The sequence below is a fragment of the Thamnophis sirtalis genome, unplaced genomic scaffold (assembly GCF_051295495.1).
Source record: "Thamnophis sirtalis isolate CommonGarterSnake01/CBP01778 unplaced genomic scaffold, rThaSir2_p1.2 scaffold_4, whole genome shotgun sequence".
Taxonomy (NCBI): domain Eukaryota; kingdom Metazoa; phylum Chordata; class Lepidosauria; order Squamata; family Natricidae; genus Thamnophis; species Thamnophis sirtalis.
The window spans coordinates 120,048,654-120,066,182 of NW_028261384.1; the positions used below are offsets into that span (position 1 = coordinate 120,048,654).

At 40.5% G+C, this 17,529-nt stretch overlaps 1 protein-coding gene across 1 annotated transcript; it reads right to left on the reverse strand.

Moving 5' to 3' along the window:
• Positions 1 to 159: 159 nt before the first annotated feature.
• Positions 160 to 17,299, reverse strand: IZUMO3 (IZUMO family member 3). Its single transcript, XM_087714674.1, has 7 exons — positions 17,074 to 17,299; positions 16,907 to 16,981; positions 5,092 to 5,181; positions 2,907 to 2,924; positions 2,623 to 2,703; positions 1,967 to 2,057; positions 160 to 310 (listed from the first exon to the last, which is right to left on the reverse strand). The coding sequence occupies exons 1-7, from the start codon at positions 17,297 to 17,299 to the stop codon at positions 253 to 255; spliced, it is 639 nt and encodes a 212-aa protein (XP_087570800.1). The 3' UTR covers positions 160 to 252.
• Positions 17,300 to 17,529: the final 230 nt, after the last annotated feature.

Below are 17,529 nucleotides of genomic sequence, written 5' to 3' on the forward strand. Positions count from 1 at the left end.
TGGTATTCCCACATATTTTGCCTTCTTATCTCCTTCCCCGTGTTTCCCTGTAATAAACACAAATCTCTTTGTGATTGCAAACTTACTCCTTAGTTTAAAACAGGTGATTCTAGTCTGCTTAAAAAAAAAAAAAGACAGATGTTCTTCTCCCTACAAATGGATTTCTTTTATTCAAGCTTGTCAAGAATGAAGATCAAGAATACTTTGAACAAAGAAAAGTCGCTGAAATGGCCTTCTGGCCTATATAGGCAATTAATAGCCCAAAGATTTTAGCAGCATGCGCTTCTTGTACTTGAAACACACCATGTACCTGGAAGTGAGGAAATATGGTGAGGAGAGAGGGAAGACTCTTAGATCTGATGGACATGAATTGAGTTCAAATCTACATATAATAGCAGACAAAGCTGGTGGTAAATTATACTATTATGCTATACAGGTCGTCCTCAACTTACAACTATTTGTTGTCACTGTAGTAACTACAGTAGTGACAATACCGGTCCTCACACTTACATCACAACCAGTGACGTGCGGTGAGGTTTATGGCTGGTGAGGCAGCATTTTTTTTAGACTTGTGGACTTCAACTCCCAGAATTCCACAGCCAGACATGCTTAGTTCCGATTTAAAGCGACAGCATTTGTTTTTCTAAACTTATTTGCTAAATAAGTTTCCTTCTTTCTTTTTCTTTTTCTTCTCCCTTCCCCTCCTTCCTCCCTCTCTCCCTCCCCCCTCTCTCAAACACACAGACACAAAGTTGCACCAGGATTCAGAAAATTTAGGTTTTCCTTCTCAGCCCATGTTAGCAATACCACTTGCAGCATTTTGGCTGGCAGTTGTAAGTAGAAGTGGAAATTCATTCTACTGAAAACATTGTTTTTGCTTATATTGGATAATTAAAGAGAGGCTTTTTTAAACAGTTAAGCACTAAGCAGAGTCATCCATGGTGACTCTGGCAGCAACTAGCTCAGCCTTTTTCCTTTTACATTTTTTTTTCTTTCATGATGACAGTGGTGAGGCTCTGCCTCCCCTGCCTCCTCTGACTGCACGTCCCTGATCACAACGTCCCCATGTTCATCTGATCAAAATTTGTGGGTTTGGCAACATTCACAACAGTTGCAAAGTCTTGGGATGATGTGATCACATTTTGCAATCTTCCCAGTCAGCTTCCAACAAGCAAAGTCAATGGGGGAAGTCAGATTTACTTCACAAATGTGTGGTTCATTTAACAACCACAGTGATTCATTTAACAACCACACTGATTCACTTAACAACTGTGGTAAAATCTGGCACAACTTGATCAACAACCATCTTGCTTAGCAACAGAAATTCTGATCTCAATTGTGGTCATAAGTCGAGCCTCCCCTGTATAAATAAATAAAGTAAGCTACACAAATTCTTGACCAATAAAAAATACAGGGATAAATGTTTCGTCCAAACCTTTCAGATTTCTGTTTGCTTTCTTTGTACCATATTTTCATATTGCCTGGATATACTACAGGATGACCCTGCCCATCAATGTTGTGGCCAAAAAGCATAGCACAAGTATACACATCAGGGAACGTGACAAAATAGTCATAGTCATGTGAAGGCATTCCTATTTTTTTTCAACCTTGGCAGCTTCTGTGGACTTCAAGTCCCAGCATTCATACTAGCTCTTAAAGCTGCCAAAATTGAGAAAATGTGCTTTGGAGCTCTTACTTTTTTTAAAACTTTTTTCAAAAAGATCAAGATTTTCATTTTATAAATTTTTAATTCTGTGCTTGTACAGAAACTCTTCCAGCAATGCATGGAATAGGGAGAGTCTCCAGATTCTTTAGGAGGTAAGCTATAATCACCAATTTTACAAGAAAATCCATTTCACTAACATCCTGTGATTTATTTAGGAACAAAGGTGGTAAGGAGAATTAGTCTATTGACTGTATTACTTATCATTTAGGAAAATTCATAGGACTTGGGGTGTTTACTCACACAAGTATGATTGAGGTGGTTATCACTGACTCGCAAACAAGGAACACATAAAGAACGATTTCATTGTATTCTGCCAGACGTTTGTCTTCCACTGAAGAAGAGAAAATATTTTTTAGCTTTTTGTTATCAAGAAGCTCAGCATGGAAGCAAGGACTCTTCACAGTCAGTGAATATTGGAGTTGCTTAATATTTTTCGAATTTGATGGGCTCACTTTTCAAGTCATAAGCAGCCTTGATTACAAAAACTGTGTTTTGTTTTAGAGTCTTGCATGAACTCACATAAAATTTAATGCTGGGATAGAGTTTCTTTCTGCCCCAACAGTATATTGATCCAATTGCCTAAAAGGGCATCTCTAAATGGGAGCAAGAAGGGAGAAGTACGGGTAGACCTTGACTTATGATTGGTGATTTAGTGATTGCTTGAAGTTATGACGGACCTATCTTAGGGCTAGCCTTCCATCCTTCTGAGGTCGGTCAAATGAGGTCCCAAATGTCTGCAAACCACATTCTTTTAATCTTTAACAGATTAAAGAACCTTGCTAACTCTTAGGCTAACAATAGGTTAACGTATCTGGAGATGGGAAGACTAATTCAAAAGGCAATGAGTTGAGACACAGAATAAATCAAAAATCACCCTTCCCTTTCTTCATCCGTACCTCCACAGACTTCTCCATCAAAACACTGTGTGGTGATACGCAGACATGTCCAGCAGTCCAGAATAGGTCCTTCTATCACTGCTGCAAAAGAATAATGACTTCAAAAAAGCACCCATAGTCTAAGCCAGTGTTTCCCAACTTTGGCTACTTGTGTGGACAGCATGGCTGGCTGGGGAATTCTGGGAGTTGAAGTCCACACAGCTTCAAGTGGCCAAGGCTGGGAAACACTAGTTTAAGTAGTAAATAACTGAAGACGTGAAGGTCAAAACTTGTCCGATACTTACTGCAGTCCTCTGAACAAGCTAGAAGGTGCAAAGGAAAAGAAAAGAGGATTGTTTTAGAGTCTGAAAACTCAAAGACACTTTTTCCTAGTTCAGAATGATAAGCAAGCAAGAATTCAACAATACAGTATCAAGACAGTGGTTTTAGGATGTCTCATAGGTTTTCCTCCAAGGGACAATTTTTATATTGGCATTTTCTAAATAAAATTAATATATTTCGAATTGATGGGTGAGAGCAAATCTAAGCTAGAGTACTAAGGCACTGAATGATATATGGGATATTTTGGATTTTGGGACAGAAATAAATTCCAATTCTTCCACGTTCCCATCCCGTCTCCAAGGCATTGGGGAGCCCTACATAAATCTTGCTTCATTGATGGCAAAGGTCCACAATTTCCCTAAGGAAAAAGCCAGATTTCTTTCCGCCACAAAAGAAGAATAAAATTCAAGATGTCAACTATAGTTGCAGACATCATTTGGACTTCTTCAACATACATCCACTGACCCATGGCAGATATTCCCCATTTCCTGCCATGATAGTATCAAGGAACTCTGAGATGGGAGGATTGGTTCCAAGAGGACACACAACTTCCAGAAGCACCTTTTCCAACATGCCTTTAAAGGCAAATCGGGGTTTGGATGGAGCTGTCTTCTGCTTGGGTTTTCCCCATCTCCTGTGCTGCGAATGCTTTTGATACTTTTAGCTAACTATAGATTTTGAGATCCTTTTTTCACAATCCAACATGGCTAAGAGGCTTGTTTTTGGAGTCCCCCCTACCTGCACGTCATCCCATTTAACCTGGAGTAGCATATTTTTCGGAGTATAAGGCGCATCTTTTTCCCTCAAAAAAGGGGGTGAAAATCTGGGTGCATCTGGGTGTCGGCTGTGACCAGGGGGGCATTTGCCCAGGTTCGCCTGGTGCGCCAGTTGCGACCCTACCTGAACCGGGAGGCTCTCACAACAGTCACTCGGGCCCTTGTGACCTCTAGGCTGGAATACTGCAACGTGCTCTACATGGGGCTGCCCTTGAAGAGCATCCGGTGACTTCAGCTAGTCCAGAATGCGGCCGCGCGAGTGATTGTGGGTGCACCACGGTTCACCCACATAACACCCATCGTCCGCGAGCTGCGCTGGCTACCTGTTGATCTCCGGGTGCGCTTCAAGGTGCTACTTACCACCCATAAAGCCCTCCATGGTAGTGGATCTGAGTACTTGAGAGACCGCCTCCTGCCAATTACCTCCTTACGACCTATTAGATCACACAGATTAGGCCTCCTCCGAGTTCCATCCGCCAGTCAGTGTCGACTGGCAACTACGCGGAGGAGAGCCTTTTCAGTAGTAGCTCCCACCCTTTGGAACGATCTCCCCGTGGAGATTCGTACCCTCACCACCGTCCAGACCTTCCGCACAGCCCTTAAGACCTGGCTATCCCGTCAGGCCTGGGGATAAAGATTGTAATTCGTCCCCACCCGAATGATGAATGAATGTTGTGTTCTACTTTTACTTATGTATTGTTTTATGTCTTACTGTCTTGTATTCCCCTCCCCATAATTTGTAAGCCGCCCTGAGTCCCCTCAGGGAAAAGGGCGGCCTATAAATAATAAACCATAAACCATAAACCATTTTATACACGGAATACAGCATTTTTGGCCTTTTGAAACCCTGCCCCTTTTGCAAAAATGGATGTGCACAGGGTTTGGGAGGCCTGTAAAGTGCTCCTGGGGGCTGAGGAGGGTAAAAACAAGCTGTTATTTTGCTCGTTTTTGCCTTCCCCAGTGCCCAGGACGACTCTACATGCCTCCCAAAGCCTATGCGTGCCCTGTTCTTTAAAAAAAAAAAAAAAACGAGGCCTGCAGATGGTTTGGGAGGCCTGCAGAGTCAAAAACTTTTTTTTTAAATTTATCTCTTCAAAATCTTAGTGCGTCTTATAGTCCAAAAATACGGTACTTACTATAAAAATAGATATTCCTAAAGCAATATTTTCCAATCTTGGCATCTTTAGGATGCGTGGACTCCAACTCCCAGGATTCCTGGGAATCGGAGTCTGCACATCTTAAAGATGTCAAGGTTGGAAAACACTATCAAAAAGTTATTAAGTTTGTGTGTGTGTCTGTGTACATATACGTGATGGAGTTAGGCTGTGCTGGAAGTTTTGCCTCCTCTTTTTTCACTCTTCAGAATTATTACCAAGATCAGCAAATTCTTCCAGAATCTGGCCAATCTTCTTTCTCAAGGAAAAGCGTAGCTGGTACATAGAGAGCTGCCACAGCAAAACTCCTAAGAGGAAGGTAGAAGAGGAGAAAATGGAAGAGAAGATGATCTGAGCAAGACTGAGCTGGAGAAGATTCAAAAGCACTAGTAGAATAGAATATCTGTAGTTCAACATGGTTGGACTGTGGGGTCCTTGATGCTCTCTGAGCGTGGCTGTTTTCTTGCAGATTATATTACTTACTTACTTACTTACTTACTTACTTACTTATTTATTTATTTAATTTTTTTTTTAAAAAAAATTGTTTTTGTTACATAGACAACATAATCACATAACATTAGAAAAAGAAAGGCAGAGGGGAAAAAAAACCCACAGACAGAAAGAAAAGAAAAAACAAACCCATCATCCCATACAGTATGTCATTTGATTACAGGTGCATCCCTACTACGTTTCCCCCCATACACACACCCCGTATCTCTCTGTTATATATTTAATAGACACCACAATAACCTAGGGTTTAAAAAAAAAAAGGAAAAGACCCCCAAAAAGGGGGGGGGGGAAACAGCATCATCACATGCAGCATATCGTTTGGTTACAAGTGTTTTAACATCTGCATCTTCAAGTATTATTTACCGTCTCAAATGTTTCATCTAATATAACTAAAGGCCTCATTTCCATTCTACAATATATATTCAGTTAACATTAGCATTATTTTTCCCCAGAAAGTATACTTATATTTATTGTTAACCTTGCACTTCATACCTTCAAACAGAGATCTTATTCCTTCATTTTTCAACAAAACATCGCTGCCTATATATATCAGTTTTCATTTGTTCCCCTATTAGAATTGCTTATCAGCAGCGAAATATCATTATAATAAGTTCTTAGCCTTATACATTATATCACCAGACCTTATATTAATTCTTCATTGTGTCATTGTTAGATTGTTTCACAGCAAAATTATATCATCATTTACTTTCTTCAATTAAAGCATAAGTATATCATTTTTCATTTCCAAAGTTTTTTTTCCCCCCTAGCCACCGATAAAACAAATCCCATATCATATAAAATTGTTCATCCTCTTGCTCTCTAATTTTAAATGTCAATTTACTCATTTCAGCACAGTCCATTATTTTTCGGATAACTTCTTCCTCTTTTGGTATTGTTTCGTTTTTCCAGTTTTTTGCAAATACAATTCTGGCTGCTGTTAACACATTTACAATCCAATATTTTAAGACTTTGTTGTAGATTTCTGGTATGATCCCCAATAAAAAGACCTCTGGTTTAAAGTCTATTTGTTTGTGTGTCATTTTCTCCAACCACATGTGGATTTTAGTCCAGTATCTTTTAGCTTCAGTGCAAGTCCACCACATGTGGTAGTATGAGCCAGGTATCTGGTGACATTTCCAACACTTTTCTGATTTATTCTTGAACATTCTTGCGATTCTGGTCAGGGGTAAGTGCCACCTGTAAAACATCTTATACAAGTTTTCTCTATATGCAGTAGACATTGTCATTTTATAATTTTGAGACCACAGTTTCTGCCAATTCTCTAAGTCAATCCCATACTTAACGTTTTTTCCCCAGGCTATCATAGTTTCTTTAACTTGTTCTTCATGCAATTTAAACTCCAATAAATATCCATATAGTTTTTAAATTACTTTTTCATCAGTACCTGTTAAAATTTTGTCTAACTCAGTCATTTTATTATAAAGACCTTTAGTTTTTCTATCTTCATTATATCTAGATTGTATATGTACATATGAATACCAGTTCATTTCCATCCCTTCTTGTTTCAACTCTTGAATAGATTTGAGCTCACCCTCTGTATTCAATAATTCTATATATCTGACTGTTTGTTCCTTTTTATATATTATTGGATATGAAAATGCTTCAATTGTTGATATTCAGACTGGAATTTTCAAATAGTGTAATCTTTTAACCTTTTCCCAGTTTAGCAACAACGCCTCCCTTATATAATGTCTTCTAAAGTAACCATGTGATTTAGTTCCCTTATACCATAAGAAAGCATGCCATCCCAACAGTAAGTCGTGACCTTCTACATTCAATAATCTAGAGTTTTTTAATGATATCCATTCCTTAGTCCACATCAAGTTTGTTGCCTGATAGTATAGCTCCCAATCAGGTAGCCCAAATCCTCCTCTAGATCTAGCATCTTGTAGTAATTTAAGTTTTATTCTAGCTTTTTTCCCTTGCCAAATAAATTTCAAAACTATTTTATTTAGATCTTGAAAAAAGTCCTCACCCAATCTGATTGGGATTGTCTGAAACAGGTATAGAATTCTAGGTAGAATGTTCATTTTAATTGTAGAAATTCTTCCCATCATTGATAAGTGCAAATTTTCCCATTTCTCCAAGTCAATTGCTATTTGTCATTTTAGTCTGGTATAGTTATCCTCTTTAAGAGTGCTACATCTAGGTGATAAGTGTGTCCCCAAATATTTAACCTTGCTTGTATTTTGAATCTGCAACATTTCTGACAGCTCTTTCTTTGGTGTTGCTGGGATATTCTTCGTCATGATCTTTGTTTTATCTTTGTTTATTTTCAAGCCTGCTACTTCTCCATATTCCTCTATTCTTTCCAGCAATTTGGGTGCTGTTTCTAATGGATCTTCAAGAATAAAAACTAAGTCGTCTGCAAACGCTTGTAATTTATACTCTTCTCTCCTAATTTTCATTCCTCTTATTTCTTCTTCTTCTCTGATCTTTCTGTTTAAGACCTCTAGTGTTAGGACAAAAAGTAGTGGTGATAGTGGGCAGCCTTGTCTCGTACCTCTCTTTATTTCAATCGGATCTGTTAGTTCTCCATTTACCATTATCTTTGCTGCTTGTTTTTGATATATCATTCGTATAGTTTGAGTGAATTTCTTGCCAAAATTCATCTGCTCCAGTTGCAAAAACATAAATTGCCAATTCACATTGTCAAAGGCCTTCTGCACATCGAGGAACATCAGTGCCATTTGCTTTTCAGGATGGGCCTCATAGTATTCCAAGGTATTCAAAATCATTCTCATATTGTCTTTAATTTGTCTTTTAGGTAGGAAGCCATTTTGATCTGAGTGGATGAAGCCATTTAAATATTTTTTAAGTCTCTCAGCTAGTATAGATGCAAATAGCTTGTAATCTGAATTTAATAAGGAGATTGGTCTATAATTCTTGATTTGTGTTAAATCGGTCTCTTCCTTGGGTAGTAGTGTGATATACGCTTCTGACCATGACTTCGGTATTGTGCTCTCAGACATCACTTCATTCATGACTTGTAGGAGTGGGAAGGTCAGTGTTTCTTCAAATGTTCTGTAGAATTCCACCGGTAGTCCATCTGGTCCTGGAGCTTTCCCATTGTTTTGTTTTTTAAGTGCCTCTGTTAGCTCCATCATTGTTATTTTACTTTCTAACATTGTTCTAGTTTCGTCTGGTACCTGGGGGAGATTGGCATCTTGTAAGTACTTTTTAACTCATCCCTCCTCCACCTTCTCTTGTTCATAGAGTTTAGCATAATAGTTTTGTATAATACTTTTTTTCTCAATATTTCCGTACTGAATTTCTCCTTGCTTATCTCTTAGTTGGACAGTTTTCTTTGTTTCTCTCTCTTTTTTCATCTTATATGCCAACCACCTGCCTGGCTTATTCGCATTTTCAAAATAATTCTGTTTGGCACCTCTAATTTTTTGTGCCAGTTCTTCCTTTTCTAATAGGTCCATTTTGTGTTTAATTATGTCCATTTTTATTTTGACATCTTTTTTTTTGTGGTGCTCTCTGTAGTTCTCTTTCAAGTATTTTATAGTCATTATCTAAAGCTTTATGCATTTGTCTTTTCTTTAAGTTTCTCTTCCTTGTGTAGTCTATTGTCAAACCTCTTATAACGGCCTTCATTGTATCCCAGAGATTCTGCAACAATGTATCTTCTTTCCTATTTTCTTTAAGGAAGAGGACTAGCTCTTTTTCCATTTTTTGTACAAACTCTTTTTCTTTCAATATAGTGTTATTTAGTGTCCATCTAGGTCTTGCCTTTTGGCCTTTCCATTTAATTAAAATTGGATTGTGGTCTGCCCAGATACTTGCTCCAATCTCAATTTCTTTTATGTTGGAGCTCAACTCCGCTGAGACCCATATCATATCTATTCTAGAAAATGAAGAATGAGTAGAAGGTGTATTGTTCTTTTTTAGCATTTCTTTCTCTCCATATATCTTTTAAATTTACTTCATCTGTCATCCTAAAAAAGGATTTCGGCAGAGGCTTCCTATTTAATTTTTTTGTTTTATGTGTTTTATAGTCCATATTTTGATTCACAATGCCATTAAAGTCTCCCATCACACAAATATCAGCATAGTCTAGTTCCAAAACTTTTTTGTGTAGTTTTTTATAAAATTCATCTTGTTTTTCGTTGGGGGCGTAGATTCCAATTAGGAGCATTTTTTTGGTATCCATAATTTCCACCATCAAAATTATTCCCTCTTCCTCTGCATAGACTAGTTTTGCTGGGATGTTGCCTTTAATATAAAAGACCATTCCTCTTTTCTTGCAATTTGCCAATGATGAAAACATTTTCCCAAGCTTTGGTTGAGTTAATAAGTAATCATATTTCTTTTGGATATGTACTTCTTGTAAGCAAATTATGTCAAGTTGTAATTTCTCTAGTTTATAAAATATTTTCTTTCTTTTAATTACCGAATTAAGTCCATTAATGTTAATTGTAATCATTTTTCTTTCTTTCATGTTTATACTTTATATACAGGATTTATCGTTCTAGTAGATCTGGGTTCTCGTTTTTCTTTACGGCTTCCATTCCCCGCCGCCCCTTCTTTCTCACTTCCACCTACTGCTCCTTCTATTTTTTCGGTCGCAGTTGCAGGTGGTTCCAATATTTGTACCGCTGAGTCGTCTTTCCCAGCTTTCTCAGCCATTTCTCTAAGGTATTCTTCATAGAAAGCTTCTGCCTTCTCAATTGTATCTATCCTGTGTCTTTGTCCTTGCCATGTACATAGTAAACCTTCCGGTATGAGCCATCTGTAATTAACACCTTTTTTATCAATACTTTAGTCAGAAATTGGTATTCTCTTCTCCTCTCTCTCACCTCTCTCAGAATTTGTTTGAGAACTACAATCTCCTTACCTTTATATTCTAATTTTCTATCTCTCAATTTCTGTAAGATTTGTGATTTAATTGTTTTCTTAGTATCTTACATGCACTTCCCTTGGGAGAGCATTTTTCATTGCATATCTTGTGTATACTCTAAAACTTTCGTCTATATTTTCTATTATTTTGTCCTGGGACATCTCCAGAACGTCTATCAAAATATTTGAAATTATCTGAACTAAGTCCTCTCCTTTTTCTTCTTCTATATTTTGAAATCTTAAAAAGAATTCAGACCTATCCATCTCCCATCTTAATATTCCACTGCTCTCTCTTTCTACATCACTTAGTCTAGTCTCTAGCTTCTCAGTTTTCTTTTCTCCTTCTTGGATTTTGTTTTCAATTTTTTGAATCCTGTCTTCGTATTTCAACATCCAGTTGTGCATGCTTTCAACTTTCCCTTCCATTTTATTAACTTTTTGCACTATGCTTTGATTTTGTTGTTCCATTACCTCCATTTTTTCCCATACTCTCAACCTTCTTTACAAGGGTGTCTAACTTGCTATCTTTGCTGTCAATTCCTGCTTGCATTTTCTGCATCATTTGCATAAGTGTTTCAAAGTTTGCTTCCTTCTCTTTTTCATGCTGGGGCATTGTCTGTGTTGTCCTCTGGCCTCCCGCAGGTGAGGAGGTGGAGGTTGATGTAGAGCCAAAAGCAACTGCTTTTCTACTCATAGCCAATTAGTATTAGAGGGTGGAAGGTTATAAGTACAAAGGATGAAGTACGTAGGGTACACAAGGGAGAAGGGGGAGAGATGAGGAAAGGGAGGGAGAGAAAAAGGAAAAGAGAGAAAGGGAAAAAAAGAAAGAGAAAAAAACCAAACTCTTCCAACTATTTTGTTCAAGATTTAAATTGAGCCATCTATTGATGTCCCAATTTCTTCAGGGAAGAAAGAAATACAGAGAGAATACAAAAGAATATATATATATATATATATATATATATATATATATATATATATATATATATATATGTGTGTGTGTGTGTGTGTGTGTGTGTGTGTGTGTGTGTGTGTGTGTGTGTGTGTGTGTGTGTGTGTGTGTGTGTGTGTGATATTTATGCTGATAAATAAATAAAGGGAGACTAAATATAAACAATGTAACAAAAAGGCAACAGTAAAAAATATTGGGTTTCTGTCTGGATGGTCTCTTGTGACGAGCCGAAGACAGAGAGTGGAAGTGTGACCTTCCTCCCATATTTGGGCATACCAGGGGTTGTGACTTTAAATATATATATGTATGTATGTATGTATGTATGTATGTATGTATGTATGTATGTATATATAACCCCCCCCCCTCCAAGAAGAAAAGGAGAGGTGCTTCAGCTACAAGTGGGAAAAAGAAAAAAAGAAAAAAAAGGTGTAAATAGTCAAAGGGTCAAAAAGAATGATCCAAAGGTTAAAAGGAATGATCAAAATGATCAAAACAGAAAAAAGGTGTGAAAAATCAAAACGTCAATAAAGATGATCAAAAAAGAAAAAATCAATGTCAGTATCTCCGCAGCAGATGGTGTGAGAATGGTATTGAGAGATGAAAGGATGCCAACAAGCTAAAACAAATGGTTTTTTCGGACTCTTTTTCCCCCCCAAGATAAAAGTCTTTCCAAGGTCACTCTCAGCTCTGCTCTTTGGCTAGCAAAATTCCAGCTGCGTAAATACCGGTATCAAATGCATTACAGGAGGGATTTTGATAATAAAGTTCAAGTCCACTAGATGGCAGTGTTAGCTTGTGGTTTGTAGTTTATAGTTTACTTCAGCTTTGTTGTTCCGTAGCGATTGTTAATTACTAATTGTTAAAGTTCAACCAAAAAGCTAAAAGAAAACAAAAAGCAGAACTTCAAGGCACTTTAGGTTTAAATTCAATGTCCCCACTAGGTTCAAAGTTAAAAATGTCGACAGCAAAAATGAGGAACACAAGAGGCCGATTTATATTACAAGAAAGTCCAGTCCGGCTTCCAAAGATAAAAAAAAGGAACAGAAAAATAACCTTTCAATCGGCAACATTTATCCCCGCCGCTTTTCTCACTAGTCAGCAGTGACGTGCAGTGAGCTTCATGGCCGGTGAGGCAAGTGCAAAAGCCCTGCCGAAGCCCCGGCGCCACGTCCGCCATAGAGCGGGACCCTCACCGGCCATGAAGCTCAATGCACGTCACTCGGCAGTTCAAACTCTGCTCTGCAGCCCAAACTTTCTCCTCCCAGCAACTTGGCCTGTTGGACACAGTGGTGGCGGGGGGAGGAATGGACTGGCTGGCTGGGGAGTGGGGTGCCCTTTAAAGCCCTGCTGCCACACCTTCCCAGCAAGACTTCCTTTCAGCTCACGGTTTCCCTTGCCTGCCTTAACCAAAGCTTGGCGCCCTGCCTCTGCTTTCATGCTCTCCCTCCCTCAGCTGTGCAGCAGCGTCGGCGGTAGCTCTCAGCTTACGGCAGCAGCGTCACACAGGCTGTGGAAGGAGGAGGAGGAGGAGGAGGGAACCAAGAGAGGCTTTTACCGAGAGCTCCGCCTGACACCCGAAGGGCTTTGCAGGAAGAAACGCGGCTTGAGGCGCAATGACGGTCCTGGCTGTGGGGCGCACGCCCGGTAAAAGCCTCTCTTGGTTCCCTCCTCCTCTTCCTCCTTCCACAGCATGTGTGATGATGCCGCCATAGGCTGAGAGCTACTGCCGATGCTGCTACACAGCTGAGTGAGGGAGAGCGCGAAAGCAGAGGCAGGGCGCCAAGCTTTGATTAAGGCAGGCAAGGAAACCGTGAGCCGAAAGGAAGTCTTGCTGGGAAGATGCGGCAGCAGGGCTTTAAAGGGCTCCCCCCTCCCGAGCCAGCCAGCCCATCCAGCCCATTCCTCCCCCGCCACCACTGTGTCCAACAGGCCAGACGTCTCGCGTTTATGGTGGACATAAACGCGAGACACCTGGCCTATTGGGACCCAGCAGCAAGAACGTCCCTGCTGCCTCCGCGCTCTGCCGCCTGGCCCCCCTCCCGCCTCCTCCGACCCCACTGCTGTGAAGAAAGAAAAACACACACACACACACCTCACAATAAAAAAATACAAATTAAATTACAATAAATTTGAATCCCCCCTCCCTCCGTCCGATCCACCTTTTCCAGTTGTGGAAACTCTCTCAATTCTCCTCTTGTCCACCCAACGTAAGCGTGCTCAACGTAAGCGTGCTCATAAGGCATGATTCACTGCTCCCCGATCAGGAGGCGGGAGAATCAGTGCCTCTTTTACATATGAAAGTTTTCGCTTATTAACTCCTCCTTAACTTTTAAAAGGCGAACAATTCCTTAGGCAAAAGAGGCCCCAAGTTCTCTGGCCTCCTCCCATAGTTAACACTGAGAGCAGACACCAGGCCACTGTGACTTTGAATCTGGTAGCAACTACCCTGGCTTTAATTATTTAAAAAAATTATTTAAAATTCTTCTTTTCCCTCAGGAGACTGGTGAGGCCTTGCCTCCCCTGCCTCTAGTGACTGGACGTCCCTGCTAGTCAGCCTTATTTTAAACTAAGTTTCCAAATTTAGAGTGTTCTCTTTCCAACAAGAAAAAAAGATTTAAAACTCACACCAAACGACATGTTTATATCCACTCTCTCTCTGGGCTTTTGCAGCTACAGTCAGCATCGGCTGATCCGGAAATTACTGGCAAGGAGGGCTTTCCTTAGGTTCCCAGAGATTTTGCGAACATCTCTGGGATCACTGGAGTTCCTTCCACTTTCACTGTCTCTCCGGGACAGCTTAGATCCAAAAAGAATCGTCCAAATTGACCCGGTTAGATGGTCTCTCAGGAACTGCCTGAAAGTCCGTCTTCTCACTGCTAAGCCCCGCCTTCTTCCTATTTATTTATTTATTTATTGTTTGTTTGTTTGTTTGTCAAACATGTACAAGATAGCAAGTATAAGTATGAACATGGACATGAACAAACAAAATGAATACAGATAAACGAGGGCAGTAGGACAGGGATGGAAGGTATGCTGGTGCACTTATGCACGCCCCCTTTACGGACCTCTTAGGAATGGGGTGAGGTCCATGGTAGACAGTTTAAGACTGAAGCTGTGAGAGTTTGAGGATGTAACAACAGAATGAGAATGAGTTTTGAGCGGTTTATCTTGAGTTTGTATTGATTGTTTGCCCATGTATTATTGAGGTTGAAGCTGAAGTAGTCATTGACAGGAAGGACATTATAGCAGACAATTATGTGTACTACGCTTAGGTATGACCACAGGCAGTGCAGTTCCAGATTGTCCAAACCCAAAATTTCAAGCCTGGTGGCATAAGGGATTCTATTGTGAGCAGAGTAGTGGACTATTCTTCTCGTGAAATGCCTCTGGACCCACTCAATTGTGTTAATGTCCGATATACAGTGTGGCTTCCAGACAGATGAGCTGTATTCGAGAATTGGTCTGGCAAAGGATTTGTATGGCCTAGTTAGCAGTATAATGTTACCGGAAAAGAAGCTTCACAAAATTAGGTTAACCATTCTTAATGCCTTTTTGGCAATGTTGGGTAATGTAACGTCTACAATTAACAACTAAGGTTAGAGAGCACCAAGGACCCCACAGATTCAGAAGTGTTCCACATCTTATGTGAGTGTAGAACTCTTTTATTAAAACAGCCTGCCTTTGAACAGGAATGGAGGGAAGTGTTTTTGTGGCCTCCAATCATAAATCAATAAAGCAAGCAGATGGTGCTGCTTCAAGAAATTCAATCCCAGAACTCTTAAAGCAACGGCATCTTTTGTTATGCTTTAATAAGAGAGAGGTCCCTCCTTCAGGATAGCCCTGAAGCCCTTCTGAATGATTCAGGCCTAGCCTTTTCAATTCATATTCCTTATAGGTCAGTTCTAATTTTAGTATCACCACTCCCATGCTAAGGGAGAGAAGATGGCTTTTCTTACCGCTCCAGCAAGAGTATTGAACATAGGCGTAGAGCAGAGGACCTACAAACTACATTTATTTTTAGCAGAATAGTTTTTGCCAGTTGATGGTGGGGAGAAGGGGTGAAATCAATAACAATAAATATCTACTTGGCTTGCCCTACAGGGTGCTGCAGGAGGCGTCCATCCTCAGAGGAGAAGTAAAATGCTGATCCAGCCCTCAAAGAAATCCAGTTTGAAACCCCTGGATTTCTTTGAGGTCTGGATCAGCATTGTACTTCTCCGTGGATGGACGCCTCTTGCAGCATCCTCCGGGCCAAAACGGGGCATGGGGGGGTGGACATGCCCCCCCCCCCCGGTAGCTGTTCTTGGTCTGGACGGCCTCCTGCAGCACTTTGCCGGCCAAAATGGGTCGCGGGCTGATCCTTTGCTCTTTCCAGGCCTGCCCTGTGGGCCAGATTTAAGCATCTCGTGGGCCCAATCCTGCCCATGGGCCTTGAGTTTAATATTCCTGCTATATCTGAATCCATTCGTTTAATGGAGACAATGTCTGAGGCCACAAGATTTAAGAGAAGATTAAGGGTGGAATTTCCCTAGTGACTTCAGTTTTCCAACATTCCTCACTAGTGACAGGATGATTTGTAGCTGCCAGAAGATGTAATGCACCAGTATAGATGGTGAGTTCTTTCTCACCACCTTAAGGCGCATGAAAACTGACCTGTTGACTTTGGACCAATCACCAAGAGACTGTTTGTTCCACATGTGCCTCGCCTGGCCACTGGGCTGCTTCTTTCACGGCCAAAAAGAGTGAGCGACGCGACCCATGCACCTCACACACCCTTGCCTACCTGTAATAGTCACTCCAGCTACCAGTAGCCATCCACCTGAAAAAGCCTTCTGTTGTCCACTCCAGCAAGCCTGGCCGCGTATGCACTTAAATAGGGCCAGGTTTTGGGGGCAGGGCTTAATTTTAATGCATGCACACAAAACAGTGCTGGGCCTTCTTTTTGGGGTGGGTCATGTTTAAGAAGAAACATGGTGTGTGTGTATATGTGTATAATATAAATAATATATAAATGTGTGTATAAATATATGTATAAATTTATATATTTAAATATATATGTATTTATATGTATGTGTTTATATATTTGTACATATATGTGTGTGCGTGTGTGTATCACACATACATACACAAAGACACACACAAATATACATATATACATATACACATATACAGTACATATACACATACACATACACACACACATATGACGAGAGACATTGTGATCTCTGAAACTTAAAATGTATTATCCACTTAGCTTTTGTTAGCCTCTGCTAACATCGTCAGAGTGTAAAAACTACCATTGAAGAGATATTTGCCTTTATACATCATTGATCAATGTGGCCATTGCACACGTGATAAGCCCATCTACCCGCCTCCCACTTTGTAATTAGCTCTGTCATTTTTACTTCAGTAAGCGTGGCTTTGTGGCGTAGCAGGGGAAGGATATTGCGAAATTCCTGTTCTCCTGTTCAGGGCAATAAAAAGTCAGCTGGAAGGCAGCTGATACACACAGGCGCGCGTGCGTGCGCACACACACACACACACACATATGGAGCACCACAAGTTTCCAACACTGGTTATGGAGAGGAAACCACTTTAGTGATTACGTTTATAGAGATAATTAACAGGGGATTATTTCCTGAAAGCAGATTATAACCACAGTCCACACTCGGTTGCAATCCCTACCCAAGTTTCTTCTTGCTCACCTTTCCACTGCATTTGTTTGATGGCTTGTAACTGCTTCATAATATGTGATTTGATCCCGGATACTCCTCGGACATCTGCAAAATGACATTCACAGATGTCACCCTGTAATCTTGCCCTAATCCCCACCCTTCCCAGCCTTGAAAATTTGTTCGCCTTCTGGTCGCACCTAAAATCCGCTCGTAATTCCTCCGAAGGAAGGTGGCGTGCAAATCTGTCAAGGCTTGGATGTGCCGTGTGATCAGGGAATCGCGGTTTGGAAGGTCACCTGGCAGGGTCTCCTTCAGCAGGGACACCACCCATTTCAAGAAACGGGGGTCACACTGAAGGCAGCTGGCCACCCCCTGGAAGGATAAAAGCCATAAGAAGCAAGCCAGCACAACCTGGAGCACCATGACATGACCAACAGTTTACAGGACTGTAAACTGTAACCAAGGCAACCTCCTTCCTGAAGTCTGCAATCGCAGGAGAAAGTCTACCTCCGTGACCCTGGGACACGTTGCCAAGGAGAAAGAACAAATCACTAGGCAGTGGGTGTGAGCATTTGTGATGCTAGGAATAGAACAGGAAGTAATGTTCCATGATGCATAAGCCATTGCTGATGTCACATTGGCAGAGGAAGTGC

Excerpts from the sequence above, each read along its gene's own strand:
- IZUMO3 (XM_087714674.1), bottom strand. The coding sequence starts at position 17,299 with ATGGTGCTCCAGGTTGTGCTGGCTTGCTTCTTATGGCTTTTATCCTTC. Across the intron at positions 2,058-2,622 it reads TGATGGAGAAGTCTGTGGAG|TGGAAGACAAACGTCTGGCA; the intron begins GTACGGATGAAG and ends TCTCTTCTTCAG. Across the intron at positions 311-1,966 it reads ACCACCTCAATCATACTTGT|GTACATGGTGTGTTTCAAGT; the intron begins GTGAGTAAACAC and ends CCTCACTTCCAG.